The sequence below is a fragment of the Salvelinus alpinus genome, chromosome 10 (assembly GCF_045679555.1).
Source record: "Salvelinus alpinus chromosome 10, SLU_Salpinus.1, whole genome shotgun sequence".
Lineage (NCBI taxonomy): Eukaryota > Metazoa > Chordata > Actinopteri > Salmoniformes > Salmonidae > Salvelinus > Salvelinus alpinus.
Genome location: NC_092095.1, coordinates 24,432,555 through 24,458,777, shown reverse-complemented (window position 1 = coordinate 24,458,777; position 26,223 = coordinate 24,432,555). Strand labels below are relative to the sequence as shown.

Genomic DNA, 26,223 nt, shown 5'->3' with positions numbered 1-26,223 from the left:
TTACAACTTATAAAGGCTTTATATAGCATACATAAAACGCTTCATAAGCACTACATAAAGGCTTCATAAACACTACATAAAGGCTTCCTAAATCATCTATAAGTGTATCCAATACTTTATAAATGGTGTATAAAGGATGACAACATTTACCACTGTAGGGTGATTTGCCAAGCGTGACATAAAACTTGATGTATTCTTGTACACCATTTATAGAGTATGACATATGATTATAGATGATTTGTGAAGCATTTATGTAGGGCTTATGAAGCCTTTATAAGTTGCACCTCATTTAAAGTGGGACTGTGTTCTCTATGAGAACTCAATCAATCAAACATTATTTATAGAGTAAAATCTCTTACAGGGGATGCATTTCAAAGTGCTTAACAAATAAAATTATAAAAAGGTGAGAAATATAAAACCCCAAAACGTATTCTAAATGACCTGGACCAGGTGTCTATGGTGACAAACTACAGCAGCGCACAATACTTTGGCAATGCAGGTTTAAAAAAGTTTTGTCTATGGTAATATGGATGGCTACAGAATTCTTCTTGTAATAGCTGCGAGACATCTTCTAGTACGTGCTTAGAGGCAATGAAATGAATGCATGTCCCGAATATGCCTGGGGGAACAATTGAGCTCAGGGGGGCGCATTAGAGTAGCATAACTAGAAAGGACACGGCTATATACATAAATTAAATTGACTTAAATGGGAATGTATGTTCTACAGAAGTAATTCTACGGCAGCACAACTTTTAATGTGTCTCCTCCGAAGGCATAACACCTGTCTGCTCCATTTGGGAGAAGTCCTCTCATTGTCATGTTCTATCAGACAGGGATTTAAAGGAGACTATAGTGAGCCTCTGCCCTTCCTCCTGGATAATGCTACCTCTATAGGAAGATATTGACAGAGGTCTAAGCAGTCAGAGACCATATCTGAATCTCCAATCAAATCTACTACACAATGCAAATCCCATCCACAGATACGGAAATGCTAGGCCCTACCGTTAAAGAGAATATAGTGACTGATGATGAGGGGAACAAGAACAGTTGGAATTATATCTACTACATAAACATGTGGCGAGATGGTATCTGTACTTGCCATGATTATTGTATGTACATTTGAGGTCTGAAGTTTACATACACCTTAGCCAAATACATTAAACTCCATTTTTCACAATTCCTGACATTTAATCCTAGTAAAAATTCCCTGTCTTAGGTCAGTTAGGATCACCACTTTATTTTAAGAATGTGAAATGTCAGAATAATAGTAGAGAGAATGATTTATTTCAACTTTTATTTCTTTCATCACATTCCCAGTGGGTCAGAAGTTTGCATACATTACATTAGTGTTTGGTAGCATTGCCTTTAAATTGTTTAACCTCTTGACGCTAGGGGTCAGATTTTTTTTTATTTAAAAAAAAAATAACGTTCCCAAGGTAAACGGACTATTTCTCAGGTCCAGATCGTAGAATATGCATAGAATTTACAGATTAGGATAGAAAAAACTCAAAAGTTTCCAAAACTGTCAAAATATTGTCTGTGAGTATAACAAAACTGATTCTGCAGGGGAAAACCTGAGAAAATCTAACCCGGAAGTGATTATTATTATTTTTCTATCTGTGTTTCCTGGCCCGTCTTTCTTCCATTTAAAGGGGTATCAACCAGATTCCTTTTCCAATGGCTTCCTCAGGCTGTGACCAGGCTTTAGACAAAGTTTCTGGCATTTATTTTGAAAAATGAGCGAGATTTTTCAAAAGTAGTCAGGTGTCCTCTGAATAGTTCCTGCGCGTGAGAGGGGAGCTCTCCATTTTCTTTTCTCTCTTATTGAATAGGTTACGGTCCGGTTGAAATATTATCGATTATGTTTGTTAAAAACAACCTGAGGATTGATTATAAAAAACATTTGACATGTTTCTACGACCATTACGGATACTTTTTTGAATTTTCGTCGAACGGAACGAGGCTTTGGTTTTCTGAACATAACGCGCAACCCAAATGGCGCTTTTTTGTTATAAAAGTAATATTTATGGAACAAAAATAACATTTGTTGTGTAACTGGGAGTCTCGTGAGTGCAAACATCCGAAGATTATCAAAGGTAAAGCGATTAATTGTATTGCTTTTCTGACTTTCGTGACCAAGCTAATATAAGGCTAACTGTTCTAGCATTGATTGCTACACTCACAAAAGCTTAGATTGCTTTCGTTGCAAAGCATATTTTCAAAATCTGACACGATAGGTGGATCAACAACAAGCTAAGCTGTGTTTTGGTATATTTCACTTGTGATTGCATGATTATAAATATTTTTTGTAATATTTTTGAATCTGATACGTTTGGGAATTTTCTTCTGCCTTTCAGCACCGGAACAAGGCTTTGGTTTTCTGAACATAACGCGTAACCCAAATGGCGTTTTTGTGTTATAAAAGTAATATTTATCCAACAAAAATAACATTTATTGTGTAACTGTGAGTCTCGTGAGTGCAAACATCCGAAGATTATCAAAGGTAAGCGATTAATTTGATTGCTTTTCTGACTTTCGTGACCATGCTAATTGGGGCTAGCTGTTCTAGCATTGATTGATACACTCACAAAATCTTGGATTTCTTTCACTGTAAAGCATATTTTCAAAATCTGACACGATAGGTGGATTAACAACAAGCTAAGCTGTGTTTTGGTATATTTCACTTGTGATTGCATGATTATAAATATTTTTTGTAAGGTTGTTTAGGAAAATGATCCCGTAAAAGGGATCCGTAGCGCAGAGAAGTTAACTTAGGTCAAACGTTTTCGATAGCCTTCCACAAGCTTCCCACAATAAATTGGGTGAATTTTGGCCCATTCCTCCTGACAGAGCTGGTGTAACTGAGTCAGATTTGTAGCCCTCCTTGCTCGCACACGCTTTTTCAGTTCTGCCCACAAATTTTCTATAGGAATGAGGTCAGGGCTTTGTGATGGCCACTCCAATACCTTGACTCTGTTGTCCTTAAGCCATTTTGCCACAACTTTGGAAGTATGCTTGGGGTCATTGTCCATTTGGAAGACCCATTTGTGACCAAGTTTTAACTTCCTGACTGATGTCTTGAGATGTTGCTTCAATATATACCCATAATTTCCACTCCTCATGATACAATCTATTATGTGAAGTGCACCAGTCCCTCCTGCAGCAAAGCACCCCCACAACATGATGCTGCCAGCCCCCGTGCTTCACGGTTGGGATGGTGTTCTTCGGCTTGCAAGCCTCCCCCTTTTTCCTCCAAACAAAACAATGGTCATTTTGGCCAAACAGTTCTATTTTTGTTTCATCAGACCAGAGGACATTTCTCCAAAAAGCAGAATCTTTGTCCCCATTTGCAGTTGCAAACCGTAGTCTGGCTTTTTTATGGCAGTTTTGGAGCAGTGGCTTCTTTCTTGCCGAGCAGCCTTTAAGGACTCGTTTTACTGTGGATATAGATTTTATTTTATTTATTTAGTTCACCTTTATTTATCCAGGTAGGCTAGTTGAGAACAAGTTCTCATTTACAACGCGACCTGGCCAAGATAAAGCAAAGCAACACGGAGTTACAGGGAGTTACACATGGAATAAACAAACATACAGTCAATAATACAATAGAAAAAGTCTATATACAGGGTGTGCAAATGAGGTAGGATAAGGGAGGTAAGGCAATAAATAGGCCATAGTGATGAAATAATTACAATATAGCAATTAAACACTGGAGTGATAGATGTGCAGCAGATGAATGTGCAAGTAGAGATACTGGGGTGCAAAGGAGAAAAATAAATAACAGTATGGGGATGAGGTAGTTGGATGGGCTATTTACAGATGGGCTATGTACAGGTGCAATGATCTGTGAGCTGCTCTGACATCTGGTGCTTAAAGTTAGTGAGGGAGATATGAGTCTCCAGCTTCAGAGATTTTTGCAGTTCGTTCCAGTCATTGGCAGCAGAGAACTGGAAGGAAAGGCAGCCAAAGCAGGAATTGGCTTTGGAGGTGACCAGTGAAATATACCTGCTAGAGTGCGTGCTAGGTGTGGGTGCTGCTATGGTGACCAGTGAGATACTTTTGTACCTTTTTCCTCCAGCATCTTCACAAGGTCCTTTGCTGTTGTTCTGGGATTGATTTGCACTTTTCGCACCAAAGTACATTCATCTCTAGGAGACAGAACGCGTCTCCTTCCTGAGCGGTATGACGGCTACATGGTCCCATGGTGTTTATACTTGTGTACTATTGTTTGTACAGATGAACGTGGTACCTTCAGGCATTTGGAAATTGCTCCCGAGGATGAACCAGACTTGTGGAAGTCTACAATTTTTCTGATTTCTTTGGATTTTCCCATGATGTCAAGCAAAGAGGCCCTGAGTTTGAAGGCAGGCCTTGAAATGCGTCCACAGGTACACCTCCAATTGACTCAAATTATGTCAATTAGCCTAACAGCCTATCTAAAGCCATGACATCATGTTCTGGAACTTTCCAAGCTGTTTAAAGGCACAGTCAACTTAGTGTATGAAAACTTCTGACCCACTGGAATTGTGATACAGTGAATTATAAGTGAAATAATCTGTCTGTAAACAATTGTTGGAAACATGACTTGTGTCATGCACAAAGTACATGTCCTAACCGACTTGCCAAAACTATAGTTTGTTTAGAAGACATTTGTGGAGTAGTTGAAAAACAAGTTAATGACTCCAACCTAAGTGTATGTAAACTTCCGACTTCAACTGGATATCATTTGTTAAATGTTATTTTGTTGAGTACAAGGAAAATGGAACTGTGTTTACTAGTGTCTTGTAAGCCCATGTGGGCTGGGCACCGGTAGGTGTATGACACTTAAATAAATCATATCAATAAAAAAAAGTCCAGACAAACATTTCTAGCACAAACTATTGAGAACCAGTGAAATGCACACTTTTAATTCAGACCTTCAGACTACAGTAAACTTCCCATCCTGCATTAGCTATAGCCAACTCTTCTATCATTGTCAATGGGAAGTACGGGATTTACAGCTTCAATAATCCGGTGATATAATGAAAATGAATAAACCAAAAGGCCATATTTATTATGTTAAAATAGACTTGAGTGTTATAACCTTAAATTCCCCACAGTAAGAACTAACCTTTTGAGTTGGCCATTTTATTCAAATATGTGCTAAAATGTCATATGCCTGTGTTACAGTTGATTTTAGAGTGTTCTAACATTAAAATGTCCAGTACAAATGCTTTGTAATCAGTGTGCAGTATGTCATGCCATACTCTGACAGAAGAGTTGGCTAAAGCACATACAGTACAGCACAGGTCTACTTCAGACTATGACACTACATACATCGTGTACAGTGAAAGCCATGCTTTTGAATTGATTGTGACAGTGAATAGGAGAAAAAGAAATTGAGGCACTAAAGGAAGTTCCCATGGAAAAGTCCTGTCAGTATTTCCAAGACTGGCCACAGATAGAAATAACCTTGAGGATCAGCCAAGTTGAAGCCAAAGCTATCTCAGAGGACTACGTTGTTGATGTTTCATAATACACAAACCAGCTCAAAGAGTATCAAGTTCATTATTTCAAAACTCTCAAGGGGTCTTGGCTCCCCGATTGAAAGTCGAGCTGACAAACATTGAATGATTAATGAGTCTCAACGTCTCAACGTCAACAGTGAAGAGGCGACTCCGGGATGCTGGCCTTCTAGGCAGAGTTGCAAAGAAAAAGCCACATCTCAGACTGGCCAATAAAAAGAAAAGATTAAGATGGGAAAAAGAACACAGACACTGGACAGTTGAACTTTGCCTAGAAGGCCAGCATCCCGGAGTCGCCTCTTCACTGTTGACGTTGAGACTGGTGTTTTGCGGGTACTATTTAATGAAGCTGCCAGTTAAGGACTTGTGAAGCGTCTGTTTCTCAAACTAGACACTCTAATGTACTTGTCCTCTTGCTCAGTTGTGCACCGGGGCCTCCCACTCCTCTTTCTATTCTGGTTAGAGACAGTTTGCGCTGTTCTGTGAAGGGAATAGTACACAGCGTTGTACGAGATCAACAGTTTTCAGCTGTGCTAACCTAATTGCAAAAGGGTTTTCTAATGATCAATTAGCCTTTTAAAATTATAAACTTGGATTAGCTAACACTGGAACACAGGAGTGATGTTTGCTGATAGTGGGCCTCTGTACGCCTATGTAGATATTCCATTAAAAAATAATTTCCAGCTACAATAGTCATTTACAATGATAACAATGTCCACACTGTATTTCTGATCAATTTGATGTTATTTTAATGTACTTTCTTTTTTGCTTTTCTTTTTTAAAAAAAGGACATTTCGAAGTGACCCCAAACTTTTGAACGGTAGTGTAAATCTCTGCTGCATTGCTGCACTCAAACAATGCACAAGAGAATAACGCAATACTGGGTTTTATTTTCACTGCATCTTGAGGGAGGCATGCCAGATCAGGAAATATTGATACAAATATCTTACATAACAAGCTCCAATGTATTTCGGTAAAATATAGCCGGATCAACCACGATGGTTATGTAAGGTAACTGTTCCTAATTTTAGGCTTGTGACACTTTTTATTTTCATTTTTTTTATATAACAGCAGCCTTACATAATGTTCAAGGCAAGCGGTAATCTTTCACAGGGTTTAGAAATCAGCTCCTCGTCGTAAACGTACACACAGGAGAACCTGGCTAGAGCGGGCCGTTTATGAGGGAAAACAAATTCAATATCAATCACACTGGGATGCAGGGTTTTCTAATCTGCTCGCTCTATACGGCATTACTGTACACACACACACACTCTCTCTCTTTCTCTGTCTCTCACCCCCTCCCCCCGTCTCTCCTGCTTCTCTCCCATCTCTCTCAACCGTCTCTTCCCCTCTCAACCATCTCTTCCCCTCTCAACCGTCTCTTGCCATCTGCGACAATATGGCTCTTTAATGACAGAGCATTTGTATTTCCAAGAGCTTTGGACGGGTGGGTGTGTGGGTCGTTGACATCAGTATGGTGACAGGGGAAGTGAAATCACAGTGGCCGAGTTATGATAGGGGTTAAAACACAATTTGAAGGGATCTGTAGCCATTTCATGGCTGAAGTTGTGATAAAGCAGACTGTGGCTATAAATATATTGTGGCAGTATTTGGTTTGACTTGAATCGATGCCGCAGATACAGTAGAGATCTGTTCTTTTTCAAATAGGTTTTGTGGGCTTAGGGAGATTGGAGGTTCAATTGAATCAATCCAGTGTTATGGGTGAGAGAGTGTGTGTGTGTGCGTGTATGTGTGTGTGTGTGTGTGTGTGTAAACTCCTGCCTCGTGTCTCTGATCTGCACTGCATCTCAGTGCTCTAAACACAGTAACCACAGAGACAGACAGAGCGAGCGTGGCCCCATGTACGGTTCTGGATCAGTGCCCTTGCATTAACACCATGTCAACCCGACCGAGAGGAACCCCAGGGGGGCCTCGCTAAGAGCCGGGTGGCAGAGCACGCGCCTGTCTCAAAACGCCCTGATAGAGAGTACAGAGAGTTGTGACGGTGACACAGAACTCTGAGACGCTGAGAGAGGAAATGCAGGTGGTGCTATATGAAGAGATGACTAACACTTTTATAAATTATTGACAGAACAGGAAATTGGACTTGGAGATGAAACCAATTCACAAAAAGTAAGATTCGGAAATCTCAGGAGTTTTTCTATGACAAGATGGCTGCCGTTTGGAAGATGTACAGTACAAATGACCAGGGCCTGGTTTCCCAAAAGCATCTAAAGGTTAAGTTTATTTTTTAAACCGTTGAGCCTTAAGATGCTTTTGGGAAACCAGGCCCTGACCTTCTGAACTACTGCTAAATATTTTAAAACAAAAAGAAAGCATGCTGATTTCATTTCAAGAAATTGAGCTCAGCAATGAGCTTCTCTCACTCAAAAACACATCACCTGCCACACGTATCCTAACAGCATGGTCAACAAATGCTATTGTATGGTTCACCAGAGAGAACGGTTTAATCTGAAGATGCAGAGTGGTGAAACGGTAGCCAAAGATTTGCATTACCCACCTCCACACAATTACAGGTCATATTATGGCAGCAGGTAGCCTAGTACTTAGAGTGTTCGGCCAGTAACCGAAAGGTCGCTGGTTCAAATACACGAGCCGACAAGGTGAAAAATGTGTCGATGTGCCTTTGAGCAAGGCATTTAACCCTAATTTGCTCCAGGGGCACTGTACTACTATGGCTGACCCTGTAAAACTACACATTTCACTGCACCTATCCGGTGTATGTGACAATAAAACATATATTTTTTCTATTCTCCCAGCATGGTGGTGATAGTAAGTAGGGAGATAGGAAGGCCTCGCGGTCTTGACCTGCTGTGAGTATGGCAATTAAGAAAGAAAAAAATCACTTATTTTGTTGACCCGAACCAAACAGTGCTGACTTGTAATATTCCTTTCACATTGTCCTTTGCAGCATGGTTCCAGCAACTATGGTGAATGCCTTACCAGGTCAGCTCAGTACAGCTTGGACGGCTCAGTAGTGTAAAACATTAAGAAGGCCTTATGGCCTGAGGTATAGTGTATAATGTACTGGGGCGGCAGGTAGCCTAGCAGTTAGAGGGGCGAGCCAGCCACCGGAGTTACCAGGAAGTGAACTGTCAACCAGTGGGTTGTTGGTATCAAAAATGAGATGCCATTGTCTGCCGTTGTGCCCTTGAGCAAGGCACTTAACCCCCCCCACAACAAGAGCTCTTCGGGCGCCCAGTGTGGCAGCCCCTGCACCTTTCCAAAACCTGTATATGAACACTACCAGTCACAACACCTACTCAATCAAGGGTTTTTCTTTATTTTTACTATTTTCTACATTGTAGAATAATAGTGAAGACATCAAAACTATGAAATCACATATGGAATCATGTAGAAACCAAAAAAGTGTTAAACAAATATATTTTATATTTGGGATTCTTCAAATAGCCACCCTTTGCCTTGATGACAGCTTTGCACACTCTTGGCATTCTCTCAACCAGCTTCATTGAGGTAGTCACCTGGAATTCATTTCAACTAACAGGTATGCCTTGTTAAAAGTTACATTTGTGGAATTTCTTTCCTTCTTAATGTGTTTGAACCAATCAGTTGTGTTGTGACAAGGTAGGAGTGGTATACAGAAGATAGTAGAGGTCGACCGTTTATGATTTTTCAACGCCGATACCGATACAGATTATTGGAGGGCCAAATAAAGTCGATACCGATTAAATCGGACAATTTCTTTGTTTTGTTGTAATAATGACAATTACAGCAATACTGAATGAACACTTATTTTAACTTTATATAATACATCAATAAAATCAATTTAGCCTCAAATAAATAATGAAACATGTTCAATTTGGTTTAAATATTGCAAAAACAAAGTGTTGGAGAAGAAAGTAAAAGTGCAATATGTGCCATGTAAAAAAGCTAACGTTTAAGTTCCTTGCTCAAAACACGAGAACATATGAAAGCTGGTGGTTCCTTTTAACATGATTCTTCAATATTCCCAAGTAAGAAGTTTTAGGTTGTAGTTATTATAGGAATTATAGGACTATTTCTCTCTATACCATTTGTATTTCATATACCTTTGACTATTGGATGTTCTTATAGGCACTTTAGTATTGCCAGTTTAATAGTATAGCTTCTGTCCCTCTCCTCGCTCCTACCTCGGCTCGAACCAGGAACACATCGATAACAGCCACCCTCGAAGCATCGTTACCCATGCAGAGCAAGGGGAACAACTACTCCAAGTCTCAGAGCGAGTGACGTTTGAAACGCTATTAGCGCGCACTCCGCTAACTAGCTAGCCATTTCACATCGGTTACACCAGCCTAATCTCGGGAGTTGATAGGCTTGAAGTCATAAACAGCGCAATAGCTGCTGGCAAACGCACGAAAGTGCTGTTTGAATGAATGCTTACGAGCCTGCTGCTGCCTACCATCGCTCAGTCAGACTGCTCTATCAAATCATAGACTTAATTATAACATAATAACACACAGAAATACGAGCCTTTGGTCATTAAAATGGTAAAATCCGGAAACTATAATTTTGAAAACAAAACGTTTATTCTTTCAGTGAAATACGGAACCGTAACGTATTTTATCTAACGGATGGCATCTCTAAGTCTAAATATTGCTGTTACATTGCACAACCTTCAACCTTCATCCCATCTGGTTTGGGCTTAGTGGGACTATCATTTGTTTTTAAACAGGACAATGCCCCAACACACCCCCAGGCTGTGTAAGGGCTATTTTACCAAGAAGGAGAGTGATGGAGTGCTGCATCAAATGACCTGGCCTCGACAATCCCCTAACCTCAACCAAATTGAGATGGTTTGGGATGAGTCCAACTGCAGAGTGAAGGAAAAGCAGCCAAGCTCAGCATATGTGGAAACTCCTTCAAGACTGTTGGAAAAGCATTCCAGGTGAAGCTGGTTGAGAGAATCCCAAGAGTGTGCAAAGCTGTCATCAAGGCAAAGGCTGGCTACTTTGAAAAATCTCAAATCTCAAATATATTTTGATTTATTTAACACTTTTTTGGTTACTACATGATTTCATATGTGTTATTTCATAGTTTATGGCTTCACTATTATTCTACAATGTAGAAAATAGTAAAAATAAAGATAAACTCTTGAATGAGTAGGTGTTCTAAAACTTTGGACCGGTAGTGTGTGTCTGTCTTTCAGAGGGGTTGGGTTATAAGCAGAATTCACATTTCAGTTGGACCTTGTGTACAATTTACAAATAAAGTCATCTTATCTTACCTGCTGGGTAGGCTTCTCTTCCCCAGAGAGAGGAGCTTCTGTCCCTGAGCTGTGGCTGGTTCCTCCCTGGGCTCTCTCTTCACCAGGGGGTTTGTTGGGGGTCGTCCTCTCAGACGACCAGCCCCCTCGTACCCTGACAACATAGCCCTGGGAGCGACGGAGAGAGAAAGAGAGAGAGGGAGCGAGGGAGTGCGAGAGAGAGGGGAAGGAGAGAGTGAGTAAAGGGAGAGAGTGAGTGAGGGAGGATAAAAATTAGAGAGAAAGAAATATAGAGAAAGCAAAAGGTAGAAACAGAGAGAAAGATAGGGTGAGTGGGCAGGGGGGAGAGAGGATAAAAGGGAGAGGTTAAGAGTGAAAGAGAAAAGGCATTGAACAGAGATGGTTACCACAGAGAGTCAGGACACCCATTTAATATCCCATCCGAAAGAGGGTATCCTACACAGGGCAAAGTCCCCAATCACTGCCCTGGGGAATTGAGATATTTTTTCTTTTCTTTTTTTATCAGGGGAAAGAGTGCTTCCTACTGGCCCTCCAACACTACTTCCAGCAACATATGGTCACCCATCCAGGGACCGACCAGTACCGACACTGCTTAGCTTCAATGGCAAGCCAGCAGTGCGATGCACAGTGGTAAACATACATTATCAGTAGTACAGTCCAATAAAATACTGTTCTGGATGCTGTAAAAAACTATCTAGACACCCCTGACAGGTGCCGCTATATATTTTTTTATTTTATTTAACTAGGCAAGTCAGTTAAGAAAAAATGATTATTTCAATGACGGCCGTAGTCCATAGTTCATTGTAATAGACGCATTTGCGTGTGCTTTGTTACTACCTGCCCAGACCAAAGATATATCTTGAAAGAAACATTTTCATGTAGTGTAAGTGATCAATAGTCACTTACACAAATGCTGACCTCGAACAAAACCTTTTCAGTATTTATATATGAGTAGAGTATGGCCTACTCTAACAGACTTCTTGGCAGGTACTACAACTTGACACCAATCCAAATCACATTACCAACACAGGATCACTTAGCTTCTGAAAACAACCTTCGGCAACGATTTATTAATAGAACAACGTACGATTACATCCGACACATTAAAGACTCCTCTGGCGGGAATTTAAAAAGTTGATAATCAAGTTAGTTTTATATTAAAACCGTTCATCACAGCTCGGCTCCCGCTCCGCTATTACACTTGACAAGCTTCCGACTGTAAACTCTGGCAGCCAGCCATCCACAGCCCGGCCAGGCCTAGACAAATAGAGCAAGCCCACTGCAATAGCAGAAAATCCTTCTGAGCAGTGCGTAAGTTAAGCCGATCGGCAGTGCTGAGTCGGCGTTTAACCCAACGCTTCTGATTCGAAACGCTTCTGATTCTGCTGTGGACATTGTGAAAAAATGCAATTTGCCACCCTTAAACCTCTCTGCCGAGGAGCCCACGGCACGTCATCCGCCTCGTCTCAGACTCCAACACTCTCACCTTGGAATAATTTAAATTTGCAGAGAGTTGTGCGCAGTCCTCTGTTATGACTTTAAGAAAAATACTTTGAAAATGTCAAGACAGCTGTTATTTTTCTAGTTTGGAACAGTGTCAGGGCATCTCAGTTGAAAGTGAAACAGAGGTTCAATGACATTGGGATTGCATTTAGCTAAGTCTCCTCTCCATCCAAGGCTGCAGGTCCAATTAGAAATATCTGTTGGGTGGCGACACTGACACTGTTTAAATCATTTGAAATTGCATTCTTCCTTTCTTCACTCCCTGATCTGACATGGCTGGATGGGTCCAATCATGTTAGATCAGTAAGGATGGAAACAGGGCCAGCTGGCCATCTTGACAAATCATCACAATGACATCACTTTCCCCCACCTGGTTTCCATGGGAGTGTCCTGGGGCGTGGCTTCCTCCTGTTCATCGGCAGTGCACAGCCTCTTGGTCTTCTGGACAAAGTGCACAGGGACAAAGGTGATCTGCTTTTCACCGCCCAGCCGGTCAGGCAGCACGGCCTCCTTCTTCATGTTGATGTCGGAGTAGGGACAGCCGAAGGCACTGTGGAGAAATGAAAGAAAATGAGGGGGAGGGGTGAGAGAGAGGGATAGGGATGGAGAGAGTTAGAGTGAGAGCAGAGAGAGAAGTAGACAGATTGAAAGATTGAGCCAGAAAGAGAAAGAGAAGAAAGAGCATGATTGAGAAAGAAAGAGAGAAAATAAATGGTGTTAGACATGGCTGTTAAAACATGCACTTCTCATCCGGCCAGATCATGCAGCAGGACATGTTTGTGTGTGTGAGAGTTCATTTGGCCCGGCATGTCACAGCGCATCAGTCAAACCATCCCTTCAAAATTACCATGTGGAGAAAGTCAGTGTGAATCTGGCCACAATGTGGTGCTGAGGTCCGGTCAACCAGAAACAGTAAAGAGTAGAGACACATTGCTATTGTGCTATTGTGCTCAAAGTAATTAATTATATAAATCTCTAGGCTTTGCTGAGCCAGAGCACTTTTCCTGCAGCAAACCACTGTTTTAGAAAATCTCTATCTCTCCCTATTGTCTCACTCTCCCTCCCTCTCTCTCTCTTATCATGCTTCTTTTGGTTCAGTTCAGCGAATTCTACTTTGGATCATGACTCACACGGAAGCAACATTCCACAAAACAACATGACAAACCTTGAAATGAACAAGAAATATTCATTACAAAACTTCAATGAAGAGGCCCAAAAAAAACATGATGAAGGAATGAGAAGATTAGGCAAATGAAGTGTGAAATGGAGTGAAAGAGAAAAAGAGAGAGCAAGAGAGAGAAATGCTTGGTGGTGCTTTTCTTGTCTCACACACAGGTACGCACACACAGACACACACGCACCCCTTGACACCCCGTCTAAATTAGTGATGGAAGATGATAGGTTGCATAAGTAATACCTCAAATATACTGCCCTTATAAACACAGAGGTGTGCAGGACACTGTTACCTATCCACACAGGCAGTTAGGATCACCACTTTATTTTCAGAATGTGAAATGTCAGAATAATAGTAGAGAGAATGATTTATTTCAGCTTTTATGGCACTGCATGATTTGAGTCCCTGGCGGCGTAGTGTGTTACTGATGGTAGGCTTTGTTACTTTGGTCCCAGCTCTCTGCAGGTCATTCACTAGGTCACCTCGTGTGGTTCTGGGATTTTTTGCTCACCATTCTTGTGATCATTTTGATCATTTTGCGTGGAGCCCCAGATCGAGGGAGATTATCAGTGGTCTTGTATGTCTTCCATTTCCTAATAATTGCTCCCACAGTTGATTTCTTCAAACCAAGCTGCTTACCTATTGCAGATTCAGTCTTCCCAGCCTGGTGCAGGTCTACAATTTTGTTTCTGGTGTCCTTTGACAGCTCTTTGGTCTTGGCCATAGTGGAGTTTGGAGCGTGACTCTTTGAGGTTGTGGACAGGTGTCTTTTATACTGATAACAAGTTCAAACAGTTGCCATTAATACAGGTAACGAGTGGAGGACAGAGGAGCCTCTTAAAGAAGAAGTTACAGGTCTGTGAGAGCCAGAAATCTTGCTTGTTTGTAGGTGACCAAATACTTATTTTCCACCATAATTTGCAAATAAATTCATAAAAAATCCTACAATGTGATTTTCTGGATTTTTTTCTTCTCATTTTGTCTGTCATAGTTGAAGTGTACCTATGATGAAAATTACAGGCCTCTCTCATCTTTTTAAGTGGGAGAACTTGCACAATTGGTGGCTGACTAAATACTTTTTTGCCCCACTGTATATACACCACTTGGATCTTGTTTCAGTAATAATGAAATCAGACCTTGTTGCGTATCCGATGATCTACCGTTTATATAAGAGTGGCTAAAACATGCTTATAATGGTCCTCTGGTACACTTCCACTGGTATGCCATCCAGCACTGGAGTTTTCCCGGACTAAAAGGCTTTAATTGCATCAAGAAGTTCCTCCTCTGTAATTTGGCCTTCACATGAGTCTTTCTGTACAGAAGTTAATTTTACATTATTAATAGGGTAAAAGTCCATACAATTACCTGAGGTTAGTGGAGATGGAGGAGACTGAAATGAAAACATATTCTTAAAGTACTTTACCTTCTCTTTCAAAATATCGTTCGGTGAATCATGAGTGAATCCATCATTTGTAACAAGTTTCAGTTTAAAAAAAATAATTGGTAGCATTTCTATGTTGAAAATTGAAAAAGAATTTGGTGCATTTTCCCCATATTCCATCCAGTTTGCATAATTTTCTTTATAATATATTACACTGGATCTTTCTTGTACAAGTTCCTCCATTTATTTTTATTTTTCCTCCAACTTTCTCTGAGCCTTTATCGTACAGTTTTTATTGCTATCTGTCTGTTCTGTTAGTCATTCAATTTCCTTTGATAATATGGACTCTAATCTGCAGAATTAGCTGACTCTATTTCTTTAAACTTGAGGCTATAGTTATCTTTTAAGGCCTTGGCTAACAGCGTGAGTGTATATATTTACAGATACAGTTTTGTATTTGCATTTATTAAGGATCCCCATTAGCTGCTGCCAAGGCAGGAGCTACTCATCCTCGTGTCCAGCATCATTAAGGCAGTTATATACAATTTAAAATATTACATGTCATAACATTTTTCACAACACATTAAGTGTGTTCGCTCAGGCCATCACTCTACTACCACCACTTATCTACAATACAAAATCCATGTGTATGTGTGTAGAGTGTGTGTCTTATGTGTATGTGTGCCTGTGTGTGTGTGTCTCTTCACAGTCCCTGCTGTTCCATAAGGTGTATCTTTATCCGTTTTTAAAATCTGATTCTACTGCTTGCATCAGTTACCTGATGTGGAAGAAAGAGCCATGGCTACATGGAACAATGTAGTACTGTGCGCCTCCCATTGTCTGTTCTTGACTTGGGGATTGTGAAGAGACCTTTGGTGGCATGTATTGTGGGGTATGCATGTGTGTCCGAGCTGTGTGCTAGTAGTTTAAATTCTCTGGGATAGGTGGCAGTATTTTCACGTCCGGATGAAAAGCGTGTCCAAAGTAAACTGCCTGCTACTCAGGCCCAGAACCTAAGATATGCATATTATTAGTAGATTTGGATAGAAAACACTCTGAACTTTCAAAAACTGTTTGAATCATGTCTGTGAGTATAACAGAACTTATTTGGCAGGCAAAACCCCGAGGACAAACCATTCAGATATTTTTCTTTTGAGGTCACTCTCTTTTCAATGGCTTTTCATTGGGAATCCAGATTTCTAAGGGACCTTCTTGCAGTTCCTATCGCTTCAACTGGATGTCAACAGTCTTTAGAAATTGGTTGAGGTTTTTCCTTTGAGAAATGAAGAAGTAACACTGTTCAGAATGAGGCTCGAGGGAAGTGTACTCTTTGTTAGAGGCACGCTACACTTTGTTTTCCTCCGGTATTGAACACAGATCATCCCTTCTTCAATTTTATCAATTATTTACGTAAAAAAATACCTAAAGTTGTATTCCAAAAGTAGTTTGAAATGTTTGGACAAAGCTTACAGATAACTTTTGAGATATTTTGTAGTCACATTGCGCAAGTTGGAACCGGTGTATTTCTGGATCAAACGCGCCAAATAAATGGGCTTTTTGGATATACAGTGGGGAGAACAAGTATTTGATACACTGCCGATTTTGCAGGTTTTCCTACTTACAAAGCATGTAGAGGTCTGTAATTTTTTATCATAGGTACGTACACTTCAACTGTGAGAGACGGAATCTAAAACAAAAATCCAGAAAATCACATTGTATGATTTTTAAGTAATTAATTTGCATTTTATTGCATGACATAAGTTTTTGATCACCTACCAACCAGTAAGAATTCCGGCTCTCACAGATCTGTTAGTTTTTCTTTAAGAAACCCTCCTGTTCTCCACTTATTACCTGTATTAACTGCACCTGTTTGAACTCGTTACCTGTATAAAAGACACCTGTCCACACACTCAATCAAACAGACTCCAACCTCTCCACAATGGCCAAGACCAGAGAGCTGTGTAAGGACATCAGGGATAAAATTGTAGACCTGCACAAGGCTGGGATGGGCTACAGGACAATAGGCAAGCAGCTTGGTGAGAAGGCAACAACTGTTGGCGCAATTATTAGAAAATGGAAGAAGTTCAAGATGACGGTCAATCACCCTCGGTCTGGGGCTCCATGCAAGATCTCACCTTGTGGGGCATCAATGATCATGAGGAAGGTGAGGGATCAGCCCAGAACTACACGGCAGGACCTGGTCAATGACCTGAAGAGAGCTGGGACCACAGTCTCAAATAAAACCATTAGTAACACACTACGCCGTCATGGATTAAAATCCTGCAGCGCACGCAAGGTCCCCCTGCTCAAGCCAGCGCATGTCCAGGCCCGTCTGACGTTTGCCAATGACCATCTGGATGATCCAGAGGAGGAATGGGAGAAGGTCATGTGGTCTGATGAGACAAAAATAGAGCTTTTTGGTCTAAACTCCACTCGCCGTGTTTGGAGGAAGAAGAAGGATGAGTACAACCCCAAGAACACCATCCCAACCGTGAAGCCTGGAGGTGGAAACATCATTCTTTGGGGATGCTTTTCTGCAAAGGGGACAGGACGACTGCACCGTATTGAGGGGAGGATGGATGGGGCCATGTATCGCGAGATCTTGGCCAACAACTTCCTTCCCTCAGTAAGAGCATTGAAGATGGGTCGTGACTGGGTCTTCCAGCATGACAACGACCCGAAACACACAGCCAGGGCAACTAAGGAGTGGCTCCGTAAGAAGCATCTCAAGGTCCTGGAGTGGCCTAGCCAGTCTCCAGACCTGAACCCAATAGAAAATCTTTGGAGGGAGCTGAAAGTCCGTATTGCGAAGTGACAGCCCCGAAACCTGAAGGATCTGGAGAAGGTCTGTATGGAGGAGTGGGCCAAAATCCCTGCTGCAGTGTGTGCAAACCTGGTCAAGAAATACAGGAAACATATGATCTCTGTAATTGCAAACAAAGGTTTCTGTACCAAATATTAAGTTCTGCTTTTCTGATGTATCAAATACTTATGTCATGCAATAAAATGCAAATTAAACAGACACCTCGGTGCATTCAGCATGTCAACACTTCTTACAGAAACAAGTAGTGATGAAGTCAATCTCTCCTCCACATTGAGTGTTATGGGATTTTTATGAATAATGATGTATACATTTAACGTAGAATTATAACCTGTCTGATGAAGAATGTTTGTCCATAAGAAAGAGGGAGAGTTAGCAGGCAAGGAACTGTGGCAGACAACTTGTGACAACTGTGGAACTGATAACAGGGAAGGAAGTCTCCCCACCCAGGGAGGGGGGAAACCTTGGGCTTGTAGTAGATTGTATAACAGGTGGCAGGCTATGTATGAAAAGGAGAAGACTTGTGAACTATATTATCATTGTATTAGAGGAGGAGGGACAGTTAGGACGAAATGTGAAGTATATAAACCAATATACAGGAAATGATAAGCAGAGCGCTCTCGTAAATACATTTTCTGACTATTGTGGCTGGGCCTCCGTCTGATTCATTTCAACCAGTTTCTTACAAATTCTGGGTTTCAGGCTGAGTAATTAATTCAATTGGATATTATGAACACTGAGAACAAAATTCTCGTGACATTGAGCCATGAGAGATATACATGCATATTATTCATGTTAGCTCTCCGTGTCCATTTAAGGGCCAGCAGTGCAACCCTGTAATTTTCAGAGGTCCCTCTTTGTGGCACCTGACCACACGACTGAACAGTAGTCCAGGTGCAACAAAAGTAGAGCCTGTAGGACCTGCCTTGTTAAAACCTCTCTAGGGTATGTGGGACAGTAGCGTCCCACCTGACCAACATCCAGTGAAATTGCAGAGCACCAAATTCAAAAACAGAAATACTGATTATAAAAATTCAGAAAACATACAAGTGTATTACATAGGTTTAAAGATTAACTTCATGTGAATCCAACCACGGTGTCAGATTTCAAAAAGGCTTTACGGCGAAAGCATATCATGCGATTATTTGAGAACATCGCCCAGCAGACAAATCATTACAAACAGTAGCCAGCCAAGTAGAAGAGTTACAAAAGTCATAAATAGAGATAAAATTAATCACTTACCTTTGATGATCTTCATATGGTTGAACTCAGAAGACATCCATTTACTCAATAAATGTTCGTTTTGTTCGAATAAATCCATGTTTATATCCACAAACCTCCGTTTTGTTTGCGTGTTTTCTTCAGTAATCCACAGGCTCAAACGCAGTCACAACAGGCAGACAAAATCCAAATTGTATCCGTAAAGTTCAAAGAAACATGTCAAACGATGTTTATATTCCATCCTCAGGTTGTTTTTAGCCTAAATAATCGATAATATTTCAACCGGACAATAACGTTGTCAATATAAAAGGTAAACAAGAAAGGCGGGATTGCGCATGAAAAAGCTCTGTGACACTTTAGGGTCTAGTCATTCAGACTGGTCTTACTCCCTCATTTTTCAGAATACAAGCCTGAAACAATTTCTAAATACTGTTGACATCTAGTGGAAGGCATAGGAACTGCAATTTGAGTCCTAAGTCAATGGATACTGTAATGGCATTGAATAGAAAATTACAAAAATAAAAAACATCCTAGTTCCTGGAGGGATTTTTCTCAGGGTTTCACCTGCCAAATCAGTTCTGTTATACTCAGATAACTTATTTTAACAGTTTTGGAAGCTTTAGAGTGTTGTCTATCCAAATCGACCAATTATTATGTGTATATCCTAGCCTCTGGGCCTGAGTAGCAGGCAGTTTACTTTGGGCACGCTTTTCATCCGGAGGTGAAAATAGTGCCCCCTACCCTAGAGAAGTTAAGAAGCCAGAGTAGCGCTTTATTATGGACAGACTTCTCCCCATCTTAGCTACTGTTGTATCAACGTGTTTTGACCATGACAGCTTACAATCCAGGGTTACTCCAAGCAGTTTAGTCACCTCAACTTGCTCAATTTCCACATTATGTATTACAAGTTTTAGTTGAGGTTTAGGGTTTAGTGAATGATTTCGCCCAAATACAATGCTTTTAGTTTTTGAAATATTTAGAACTAACTTATGCCTTGACACCAAATCTAAAACTAACTGCAGCTCTTTGTTAAGTGCTGCAGTGAATTCACTCCCTGGTGTAGCTGACATGTATAGTGTTGAGTCATCCGCATACATACATAGACAAACCGGCTTTACTCAAGGCCAGTGGCATGTCATTAGTAAAGATTGAAAAGTAAGGGTCCTAGACAGCTGCCCTGGGGAATTCCTGATTCTACCTGGAGAGCACACACTTTCTAGTAGGCTTAGATTGAAGATTTGGAAAATATGGGTGGCAATATCTTCAGTAATTTTCCATCCAAGTTGTCAGAACCTGGTGGCTTGTCATTGTTTACAGACAACAATAGTTGACAACTCTCACATTCTTTTGGCTGCAAAGAAATATACAGCAACGAGTAAATGAGGGGTCACTATAAGTGTAACAGCAAGCAAGTCACTGGGGTGTTGAAGGCCAACTGCTCTCATTTGTTGTACATGTTTTCCCCACCAAGATTACTTTCAAGGCTGGGCACCTCTTAAGTCCCCCAAAGCAACATCCAGGCCTGCTCTGACATGACAACTGTCAACCAATTGAGGCCAAACTCTATTAGCTGGGGGCCAACGGAGCTAAATGGGGGGCCACATCCGCCTATACAATGCTAAAGGAAACACTGGAACTTACAGCTGGTTTGGAGTGGGAGATCAGAGATCAAGAAAAGGTTGCTCTGACATCACAAAAGCCCACATCTTCACGCTCCATTACAGTCCATAAGCCCAGCCTATGCATCTCAAGGCCGGCCATGAATTTTACTGAGAAAAAATGTCCACTGGAAACAGAGTGTTAACAGGCATAGATAAGGAGACAATTGATTGGACCTGATTTGGACAGGCACACACCTATCTATTTAAGGTCCCACAGTTGAGAGTGCATGACAGAGCAAAACTAAGCCATAAGGTCAAAGGAATCGTCCGTAGAGCTCCGAGACAGGATTGTGTTGAGGAACAGATCTGTGGAAGCATACTAAAGTATTTCTACAGCATTGAAGGTCCCCCAAAACACAGTGGCCTTCATCATTCTTAAATAGAAGAAGTTTGGAACCACCAAGACTCTTCTTAGACTGGCCGCCCGGCCCAACTGAACACTCGAAGGAGAAGGGCCTTGGTCAGGGGGTTGACCAAGAACCCGATGGTTCTTGGTCAAACGTCCAGAAGGACAACTGGATTGAACTCTTTGGCCTGAATGCCAAGCGTCACGTCTGGATGAAACCTGGCACCATCCCTACAGTGAAGTATGGTGGTGGCAGCATCATGCTGTGGGGATGTTTTTGAGCGGCAGGGACTGGGAGATTAGCCAGGATCGAGGCAAAAATGAACGGAGCAAAGTACAGTGATATCCCTGATGAAAACCTGTTCCAGACCGCTCAGGACCTCAGACTAGGGCGAAGGTTCACCTTCCAACAGGACAACGACCCTAAGCACACAGCCAAGACAAGGCAGGAGTGGCTTCAGGACAAGTCTCTGAATGTCCTTGAGTGGCTCAGCAAGAGCCCGCACTTGAACCCGATCGAACATCTCTGGAGATCTGAAAATAGCTGTGCAGCAACACTCCCCATCCAACCTGACAGAGCTTGAGAGGATCTGCAGAGAAGAATGGGAGAAACTTCTCAAATACAGGGCTACAAGCTTGTAGCATCATATCCAAGAAGACTTGAGGCTGTAATCGCTGCCAAAGGTGCTTCAACAAAGTACTGAGTAAAGGGTCTTTCTTTATAAAATTGCAAACATGTCTAAAAACCTGTTTTTGCTTTGTCATTATGGGGTATTGTGTGTTGATGGATGAGAAAAAATTGAATACATTTTAGAATAAGGCTGTAACGTAACAAAGTGTGGAAAATGTCAAGGGGTCTGTAATATACTTTCCGAATGCACTGTCGGCCTGCATCTGTTGCCATAAATTGAGCCGACACACATACAGACAGACACAGACACGCTTCTACCTTGGGACCAACTAAACCGTAGCACGGGCCAAGGAAAAACACATACATCTGTGCATTTTGATAGGGGGATGAAACTGCGCTCTCAGCAGACCGGAGACTTTAAGCCGGGATGAGACAATTTATGTTGACGCCAGCTGTGGAAATCGACCATGCTTGCGTTCATTAAAACAAAATGCTGCATGATGGAACTACAGGCGTCTGAAGCTGCAGGGTTTTAGTAGCTCAAAAATAGATTGCAGCAGTAGTCTGAGTGTTGAGAAGCTAAAATTACGCTGTTCAGAGAGTGGTTGGTCGCCCCACTCTGTGCCCTTTCCTCCACTGCAGATGGTTTAGAGAGATAAGATCAATTTGTACTGCAGGAAAGAGCCGTGCTGGGCTGTTCTAATGCCCAGGCAGGGCGCTAAAGTGGGCACTTTCCATTCAAATGTTATCTCAATGGAAATGAACATGCCTTGTCTTTGTGCGGCATCGTATTCTGTAAATGAGTTGACCCTTTGAGGTCAAAAGTTAAACCCAAAATTATCGAAAGGTGAATTGTATAACACCCTGAAGGTCCCTCAACACATACAAATGTACATTTATTTTTCTTCAAAGTAAAGTAAGTCACCGTTTTATAAATATTCATGAGATTATTATAATGAGATTGCATAACACTCGACTCGAGCAGTAGATGAGCTCCCACACTCACAAACCTTCAGGCTAATACCAAAATTCAAACTAGGATAATATTACCTCTTCACCAATAACGCCTCTGGAATTAAAAATAATACTTTCATCAAAATCATTGAGGGTGCCGGAGCGTAATGCCATGTGGGGGTATGAAATAGCTCTCATCTTCCTGATTAGTTATTTTAATATGCATGTCGATTGATGGTTTTATTACCGTGCACTGCAGAGATGACTGAATACAGCTCTGTGTGTGTGTGTTCCTGGGCAGAAATGCCTTCTGGAACGTGTAAACTTTCATGTGCCTTAATAACACACTTGTATGCCATCTGTAAATAGGAATACAATTGTTAAATTACAAGACTAGTCGGTTTAGCCATGGAAAAAGACAGGAACCTTTCCGCTAGCCATGATTGGCTGAGATAATGGGTGGGCTGGACATGCCGAGAGATGAGTTCCGATTGTTCTGCCATGTAGCACGCTTCGGTCTATAACATGCGCATCAGTTTGTGTAGGTAATCCTTAGTAACAGAGCTTTTTTGAAAGATATCAAGTAGGAGAACTGCAAAAGTGTTGCTCTCCACTTTCTGGAGAACCGAGTTTTGAAATCAGTGGCATTAGAGTTTAATAGCTAAAGAAATTGAGAGAATTCTGGCTTTTTGATTGCAAATATGCAGACGGAGTCAAAAAGAGAACACACAGAAGGCTGTTGTAAACCAGAGACAGGTGTTTTGTACATCTTCAAACTAAGGGCAACCATCCACCCGTGAAAGAGGGAGAAGCATCCATTCATGTATACGAATTTACGAACGTTTAACGTTGAATATCTCCGGTGTCAGTAAACGTTGGAAAAAAGAGCAATTCAATTGTTGCCTGCAGCACAGTTGCAGTCACCAATGCTCTGGATAACATAAAAACAGCCTAAACAGCTCTGCTAGGGCGAGTAAAATGGTCAGAGTGAGCTGTTCCCTCATTTGTGTTTGGAAATTGCTAGCAAGCTAGCCAACATTAGCCAGTCAGCTTGGGTGCTTGACTGCTGTTGTTAGGTCATAATGCTCAGATCAACCCTACTCCTCGGCCAGAGCGTCCAATGCGCGCTCTGAACTCCCCGAGAGCGAAGCGCTCTGAATTTACACACGGACAATCTGACAACGCTCTGAGTTTATGAACGCCCAGAGCTCACTCTGAGCACACTCTGGCACTCCAGATTGAATTTACGAACACACCCGTAGTATAAACCAGCCTTTAGTCTTGAAATCTTTGGTTGTTTTGTACATGGCCTCACATGTGAATCCTTGAAGAGATGGGTGGGGCTAAGGCTTAAGAGGGTGTGAATTATGCTGGATGGGTGTAGACAAAGAAGAGCTCTCCAGTAGGTGTACCAAAACATTCAAGGTCCATTTTCTCAAAAAGTGAGGTTACAAGTTTATCAACATTTTCTAGCTCTGAGTCTCTACTTTTATCCAATGTAAAATACACCATTTGAATATGTTTATACCCACATATGTTATTCTACGCATAAAACTGAAGTTCTGAGTTCATGATAATTCATGCAGATGAAATTCAAATGAGTTGCTAATGAAGTTGGGTTAGAGCCACTTTTCTAGAGAGTTTTTATTTTGCTGCAGTAACAGGGCTTAAAGCATGGTACTGTGGTTGTGGAGGACTCTGTCACTGAATGTCTTTCCATTGGGCTGTGGAGAGGGGTGTGCAGGGGGGGGGGGATATGCACACTCCACTCTCATTCCATTCAGAGTTGATTATATCCTTGGAAAAGGTGAGGCACAAAAATAGCAGAGGGCGAGTTGAATCCTCAGACAGACGCTCAGTGAGACAGAGAGAGGGAGAGAGGGAGAGAGGGAGGAGCAGAGGGGTGAATGGAAGGACTACTATACTACCACTGTCGTATAGTATTGACTACATTATAAAAACAGAGTAAGATCTACAGTTTGTTTATTGAAAAAGTCAACTTTGACACCTGGCATTGTCAAAATATACCGCGACTAAAATTAATATTAGTCGGCATATTTCGATTTTTTTCACCTAAAGTGCCATATATTCAAAGACACATCCTCTTCCATAATCAAAAACTGAGAATTTCCACCAAGCACTCTGCAAAGCGGTGTGTTTTTGTAAAACAAATGGGTTAGAGAGGGCCATAACCTCAGTGGTATGACAGCCGGTGATAGACTGTGCGCTGCTGCTCTGGCAGTCAGTCAGTCAGGCAGAGTCTTGGCAGGGAGAAGAGCATGGAGCAGGCCTGCAAGCTGCAGGGTTAACTTCTCTAGGCTACTCGTATGTGAGCTCCGTGAGTGAACATGGTCCAGGAGTGCCTCTCCTCCATCATCCCTTTTTCTCCTCTCCTTTGTGGAGGTACCTCTGGCTCCCCTAGGTGAAAAGCTTAGAACCCGGCTGGCTGCAGCCCTATCTCGCCCTACAGAGAAGCCCAGGTCAGCTAGCCTGGAGCTAAATGCTAATGCTAGCAAGGATTCGTGCTCCAACGAGCTATCGCTGGATGTTAATGCTAGCAACATACTCTCACTGTTGTTGCATGGAGCCAACCAACAGGCCATGCAATGCTGCAGTTACAGCAGCATATATATTACCCACAGACAATGGCATCCACATCTCACCTTGCCAAAGCCAGCTGTTGGTGGATAATACCTTAATTTGTGTTATTAGTCCTTCCTGATCTGGGTGTCAATGGGCACACAGGAAGCAAATTGAGCAAACAAAATATGCCTCTAAACAATGGTGACATGCTATCAGAAAAGCCAAGCTGGGGATAGGTCTGGCCCAGAAACAATTCTTAGCCGCTACCCTCTAAGCACTTGTAGGGATTGGAAAGGATGTGTTTGATTTGATGGGTATAAGCAACATAGTGAACGTGCTACCAAGCCTATCAGAGAGCAAGGTGGAACTACTACCATACTGCTGATACCTTTCTAATCCCTTCAGATCTACAGGGTTTAGGCAATTGGGGATTTTTCTGGACCGGCGGATATTGTCAGACAATGTAGTCATCAACAGGTGTCTTACCTGTGGTGTCCTGTGTATTTGGCTCCTTTGATGTGGCCCACGCCCCTGCAGCCCGGAGTGGGGCACACTCCCTGGGTCATGGAGCTCTTAAGGTCAGAAGGTCCTGCGTGTGCTGGATGGGGATGACAACCAACAAACCAATCACAAGGCTTGCTTGAGGCTGGCAAGAAAGAGTTTTGAAGATAACGCATGCTTTTCATTGATTGATTTAGTCAACAGGCAAGTAGGTAAAATTGGGTCAGCATATATTAACTACATTCAGTGCCTTTGGAAAGTATTCAGACCACTTAACTTTTTCAAAATTCTGTTACATTACAGCCTTGTTCTAAAATGGATTAAATAGTTTTTTTCTCCTCATCAATCTACACACAATACCCCATACAGACAAAGCAAAAACAGGTTTTTAAAAATGTTAGCAAATGCAATAAAATAAAATAAACTTTAATATCACATTTACATAAGTATTCAGACCTTTTACTCAGTACTTTGTTGTAGCACCTTTGGCAGCTATTACAGTATTGAGTCTCTTATTGGGTATGATGCTACAAGCTTGGCACACCTGTATTTGGGGAGTTTCTCCCATTCTTCTCTGCAGATCCTCTGAAGCTCTGTCAGGTTGGATGGGGAGTGTTGCTGCACAGCTATTTTCAGGTCTCTCCAGAGATGTTCGATCGGGTTCAAGCCCGGGCTCTTGCTGAGCCACTCAAGGA

General features: G+C 41.7%; 1 protein-coding gene across 2 annotated transcripts in view; it reads right to left on the bottom strand.

Moving 5' to 3' along the window:
• Positions 1-26,223, bottom strand: part of LOC139531755 (lethal(3)malignant brain tumor-like protein 4) — a 129,775-nt gene that overhangs the window by 58,114 nt on the left and 45,438 nt on the right. For both annotated transcript variants that reach the window (XM_071328534.1, XM_071328535.1), the window contains exons 14-16: positions 25,514-25,625; positions 12,626-12,805; positions 10,753-10,899 (exon numbers count right to left, since the gene is read on the bottom strand). In XM_071328534.1, the coding sequence (XP_071184635.1) occupies positions 10,753-10,899; positions 12,626-12,805; positions 25,514-25,625 (439 nt within the window). The remainder of the gene's footprint in view (positions 1-10,752; positions 10,900-12,625; positions 12,806-25,513; positions 25,626-26,223) is intronic.